The following is a 5,797-nucleotide window of genomic DNA, read 5'->3' as shown; positions in this document are numbered from 1 at the left end:
ATTAATGTCATCAATAACCTAAAGTTCCTGGACAATTTAAAATCCATGACCTTGGTTGTAAATGGTCTAACTGCGTTGTCCGATTCGTTGCCTTCATTGTTTTGTTGATATCCCTCTGGCTGTTGAATTTCAGAGGCATGCGTTGGATCAGAGTTTTCTTTCTCGTCATCTTGTCGTTCATTGTGATCACCGTTATGAGCAATCTGAACATTGGTTAGCTCGGTTATCTAATTTGCCATTCTTTGGTTTTCTTCTATCATTCGCTGATTAGCCTGTTGTAACTCTATTACCATTCGAAGAAGTTCGGAAGGTCACTACTAGAAAACTAGTTATTACAGACAGATATTTCCGACAGATTTTATCCTACGGAAATACAGAGGAAATTTCAGAGGGATTTTTTGTCGGAAAATAAAAAAAATAAATTAGCATAAATTACAGACGGAAAAGAGAATCCGTCGATAATTCCGTCGGAAAAATTAATTTTTTTTCGTGGAAAATAGTTACAGACGAAAAATCCATCTGTAATTAAATAGACAAAACGCTGTGTTTTATTAAATTATTACAGACAAAAAATTCATCTTTAATTTAAATTTTTCGTCGGAAATATTGAGGTAACCCTAATTTTATCACCACCCATTCACATTCCATTCACACTCATCCCTCGAACGTTTCCAACAGCCCTCATCCCTCGAACTCTTCTCCTCCAGTAGAAGGTGGTGTCGCCGCCGGCGGGACAGACCGTGGGTGTCCTCGTCATCTGGGGAAGCTCTACTCGGCCCTCTTCGCATCGTTCCTCCTCTTCTCGCCATCGCACGAAGTTCTGAGTTGAGCTCGTGGCGTCGCCATCGCGAAGGGTTCCTCCCCTCCTCGCCGTCCATTGTTTCTGATTCTCTGCTCCTCGCCGGTTTGTGATTTTGTGATTTAATCTCTGCTCCTCGCCCTCGTTGTTTCTGATTTTGTGATTTCATTTCCGATTTTGTGATTTAATCTCTACTTCCTTTAATTCTCAAAGGTGCTTGATTTGCGGTTTTGCCTCTTATTTCCATTCTCTCTCTCTCTCTCTCTCTCTCTCTCTCTCTCTTGTTTTCTTAGTAGCCAAACAACTTGTTCTTGTTCTTGTTCAGGTAGTAGTTGCTGCGTGTATTGGCTTTGATGTTTGTGCAAAGGAGTTGAAGATTGATCAGCCTTGAAGTTTGGTAAATGTGGTGATTCATATCTTCAAAATTTGCTTCAGGTGCCATTCTTCACAGTTTTTCAGTTTTTCAAACCTAATTTCTCTGTTTATTCTTTTGTTAATTGTTATAATTATTGTTTTTTATTTTTTATTCATATTAATTTCTTGTATTGTTTGCTTGATGGAGTATATTTTCTTCTACGATGATAAGCTTTTTTTCTTTTTTTCAACTTTTTTATTTTCCGATTTGATTTGATTTATTTTGGGGTTGATGGATGATGCTGCTAATCACTTAACTTTGCTTGATTCATGCATCCAGCCATATCCAGTGAGGGAAAGGTTTTGATGTTGTCATGATAGGTTTTAGTGAATTACATCATAATTTGATTTTATTACTAGCCACTTGGGTTTGTGATCATCCAAGATTATCCCTCTCCAGGTGAAAGAATAACTTCCTCACAAATGAGATTAGGAGAAGACTCTTCCATTAAAATGACAGCTTTTTTCCAAATTGATATATTAAAATGACAAATTTCAGCATGAAAGTTAAATGCACCAGAGAATTAGCCAATTAATTTTAGATGCAAAGTGACCTAATCTCCTAACCTCATTTTATTGTGTTTTTTAGTAAAGTGTAGATCTAAAACTCTTTGATATCAGAAAATATGCATTCAAATTTAAAGCCTGATAGTTTATTTCTAACACAGGTTGGAGAAGGTGGCACCCAACTTTCTGGAGGACAGAAGCAGAGAATTGCTATAGCTGATTGGGAGTAGCAAAGGTGGTTGAGAACGACATGTTTGTTTTGATGAACAAAGAACGAACATGTATGCTCTCTATGCTCCCATCCTTTTCATTCTCTCCTTTCCCTTTGTTTAATTTTGATTATTGCTTGTTCCCTACTGCAATTAAAAGGAAGCTAAGCTAAGCTAAGCTAAAATACTGTAAGTAATGCTTTATAATCTCTTTTTGACACTTTTTTTTGTTAGCATTATGCTTTATTTATTTATATTTTTTTTGCTGTTGTAAAGATTAATTTTTTATTCAGAAATTGAATACTGCTGTCTGTACTTCACTTATGGATACTGCTTTGGTGTGGAGTTGACTATTGATAATATCATAGCTGAGTACTTCTGTGACAGATTCAATCTCAAGCTGCACACTGCTGGGATCATTGCTGCCAGTTTCGGATTGGCGAATCTTTTCTCCAGGCCCGGTGGAGGGTTCATATCTGATGCAGTTTCAAAGAGGTTTGGAATGAGGGGTAGGCTCTGGGCCTTGTGGCTTTGCCAAACATTCGCTGGTGTCTTCTGCATAATTCTTGGGCTTGTTGGATCTTTGAGTGTTTCTGTTGTTGTTATGATCATATTCTCTGTGTTTGTTCAAGCTACTTGTGGCATGACCTTTGGAATTGTTCCTTTTGTCTCAAGACGGTTTGTGTTCTTCTTCTTCTTTTATTCTCTTTAGAGTTATCTTTAGTTCCCTTGAATTGCTTTCCATTTTCTCCAGAGTGTTCTTTTAGTCAAGTTCAGACTCATTGACACAAAGAGGACAAAAATAGAAGTAAAAGAAAAAGTGGAATAGGATAGGTTCTTTTTTCTTTTTGGAAGTCATTGATCATCCTTACCTATGTACTTGGTTGAGACATTGAATTTGATTCTCTGGCATATAGTACATGGTTCATGCATCATATTTAGATTTGGAGAAATATTGAAGCCATTCATGATTTTTTATTCATAAATTAAAGCCACTCATAATTCTTGCTTCTTTTTTATTTGATGAAGTGCGTGCATCAACAATCAACATGCTTCTCAGTTCAATCTTTTGATTACAATATAGGGGGTTAAAATATTTTAAGTTGACTTTTTGAAGCCATTTCTTTTCTCTCTTAAATAATACTTGATTTGGACATAACTTCTTAGGTGATTTTACATATAATTGAAGAAGTTGAGAATGTATGAAGCTGAAAATCAGATTTATTGATCTTTTTAATTAGGATTCTTTTTGAAAATCAGATTTTTCTGGCAACATAAGCTGAAACAAGAACACTCTTAGTGGCAGTAGTTGTTGTTAGTAATAAAAAAGTAGTAGTTGTTGTTAATAATAAAAAATGTTTAATGTTTGATTATTTATTTCATCTCGAGAATGCAGTGCACTATGTTGGGACTTTGGAAGATGGAACCATGTTTGATTCCAGTAGGGATAAAGATCAACCTATAAAGTTCACTCTTGGTCAAGGTATTTATTAAAGCAAGTACTGCTTGTTTTTTGATGCCTTGTTTTTCTTGAACAATCAATACATGACTACATAAATTTTTGACATTGATCTTTGAAACCCAGGGGTATGGATCTTTTTTATTGCGGGATTTGCCCTTTGATATTAAGGAAAAAGGACCTAGTGCACTTTTAAAGGTATGGGTTTTTTGCTTTCTTGGACACACCAGCTTGAGTGGTAACTTTTAGCATGGTCCAAATTCTCACCAAATTATGAAATGTACCTTAACTGCTCAGAGCAGGTTCAGAAAGCTATTGCCGAAATTGGTTTGCTGATCAGCCAAAATTGGTTTGCTGATCAGCCAAAATTGAATGCTTCCATTGGTTTGCTGATAAAAAAATTGGTTTGCTGATCAGCCAAAATTGAATGCTATGAACTTGAACTTGAAATACTCATTGTTCAGTAGGTAGTTTAGAGCAAAGTTTTACAATAAAAGGAGATAATTAACAGAAGAGACATACTCACACTGTAGAGAGACCTGCTATTAAGAACATTAGACTCATCTTATTTTTACTTATTGCGGTTAAGGGTGCTTTATTTTTTTTAGCAGCAAAGTGTTAAGAATGATCACTATTGACTATGCAACATATATTCTGGATTTTGTGGTGTGAGTTGAGATTTTGTTCACTATTGACTATGCAACATATATTCTGGATTTTGTGCATTATTTGCATCATGGTGTTACATTCTCGATCCTTTATTGGTCAACATCTAATTATTTTAATTTTTTCAGGTACTACTATTTCAGCACATGAATGATCTGGTCTTAGAGAATATTTGTGACCGTGTGAGGAAAGCTGGGATGATGAAGAAGAAGAAGCAGCAGAAAGAGCAAGTGAAGTGAATTTTGCAGATGAGATAAGTGGAATTAATATAGGACCTCCTTCACCAACTTCATCTATTAATTATTAGAGCAGCGAAAATTGTTCAAATAAGTTAGGAAATTGAATAGGAGTTGCTTGCAATATAGGTCTTTTAATTTACTAGTATGAGGAAAATCATTTAGAGCCCTTTGGATACTCATTAACAACTTTTAATTTATTCAATATGTTTGTTACTTATTATTATAGTTGATGTATCAATACACTTTGTTTATATTTTGAATTATATTGACTTGCTTGTTTATAGTAGTTTTTTTTTTAGTTTGATAATACGATGAATTTGTTTATTTTTTGAAATATTATAAATATTTGAATACAAATTAGATAAAAATTTGTATTAAATTTATATTTATTTTGTATGAAAACAAGTTTATTTTATAATTGGAAAAATGAAAAAAAATTTTCTATTTTACCTTACTGACGGATTTACAGACAGATTTTCTATCTGTAATCAGAGTGTGGGATGATTTTCCAAAGTTCAAATTACAGATGGAAAATCTGTCGGAAAATCCGTCTGTAATTACAGACGAAAAATCTGTCGGAAAATCCGTTTGTAATTACAGACGGAAAATCCGTCTGAAAATCCGTCTGTAATTACAGATGGAAAATCTGTTGGAAAATCCGTCTGTAATTACAGACGAAAAATTCGTCGAAAAGTTCGTCGCCTTCGGGAAATAGATAGAGAATTTATAGAGGAAAAATCCGTCGGTAACTGGTAAAAATCCGTCTGTAATTTTCCGACGGAAAAAAAATCCGTCGGTAAATAATTTCCGACGGGACTTTTACAGAGGGACAAAATTCGTCGGTAATTTCGTCGGTAACCAAAAATCTGTCTGTAATAAAGACTAAATTTGTCTATAAATTTGTCTGTATTAATCCATTTTCTAGTTGTGGGTGTGGGAGGAAGTTGGTCAGCCATAGGCAGATCTAAAAATTTTGGGACCTAAAAGAAAAAAAGGCTTTTATTTCTAGGCTCCACGGTCGGCGCCAATTGTTTTTGTAGAAGTTGGCCGCTGATAGCTCGTCTGCCGATAAGTAACTTCAAGTTTTTCTGTCAAGATGAGTTATACTTCAGCAATGAGAGAATAAGGGGGTGCGTACCTGCAAAAGACACTCCGATGCTCAAATTAATAAGTGAATAATAAGCTTTGCAAGTTGCGATATATCCAAATGATTTTCTTACCTTCTTTTTATATTTGGAATAAGATGTATTCGGTCACATTTTTTAAAATCTCACTTAAATGAAAAATAACGTTTTAGTATTTTCATTACCGAACTATAGTGTTTATAGGCGAGTTATAACGCTTTAACTGAGTTATAATGGTCATCAGAAGTTATAAGAATTAACAAAATAATTAAACTATAAGAATATTTATTAAAATACTTTTAATTATTAAAAAAATATATTATTAAAATTTCAGTTTCTATCTTAAAAATATTATTTATATTTTTATTTTTAAAAAATAT

At 34.0% G+C, this 5,797-nt stretch overlaps 1 protein-coding gene across 11 annotated transcripts in view; it reads left to right on the top strand.

Moving 5' to 3' along the window:
* The window catches only part of LOC107625434 (high affinity nitrate transporter 2.5-like), a 24,237-nt gene continuing 19,154 nt past the window's right edge, over positions 715-5,797 (top strand). The window contains exons 1-6 of one of the 11 annotated variants that reach the window (XR_002357582.1): positions 717-904; positions 1,125-1,234; positions 1,882-2,001; positions 2,090-2,118; positions 2,317-2,607; positions 4,183-4,499. Coding sequence is in view for 5 of the 11 variants with exons in the window: in XM_021115927.1 (XP_020971586.1) it covers positions 1,971-2,001; positions 2,298-2,607; positions 3,326-3,365 (381 nt within the window). In the remaining 6 variants the exon portion in view is untranslated. Of the gene's footprint in view, positions 1,013-1,124; positions 1,235-1,865; positions 2,002-2,089; positions 2,119-2,297; positions 2,608-2,683; positions 2,820-3,325; positions 3,557-4,182; positions 4,500-5,797 lie in introns of those variants that run through there. The other 10 variants (XR_002357583.1, XM_021115927.1, XM_021115925.1 and 7 more) reach the window with 10 other exon arrangements.

Source organism: Arachis ipaensis, chromosome B02, assembly GCF_000816755.2.
Source record: "Arachis ipaensis cultivar K30076 chromosome B02, Araip1.1, whole genome shotgun sequence".
In the NCBI taxonomy this organism is placed as follows: Eukaryota; Viridiplantae; Streptophyta; class Magnoliopsida; order Fabales; family Fabaceae; genus Arachis; species Arachis ipaensis.
Note: the sequence above shows the minus strand (reverse complement) of the source record. Positions and strands in the feature narration are given on the sequence as shown.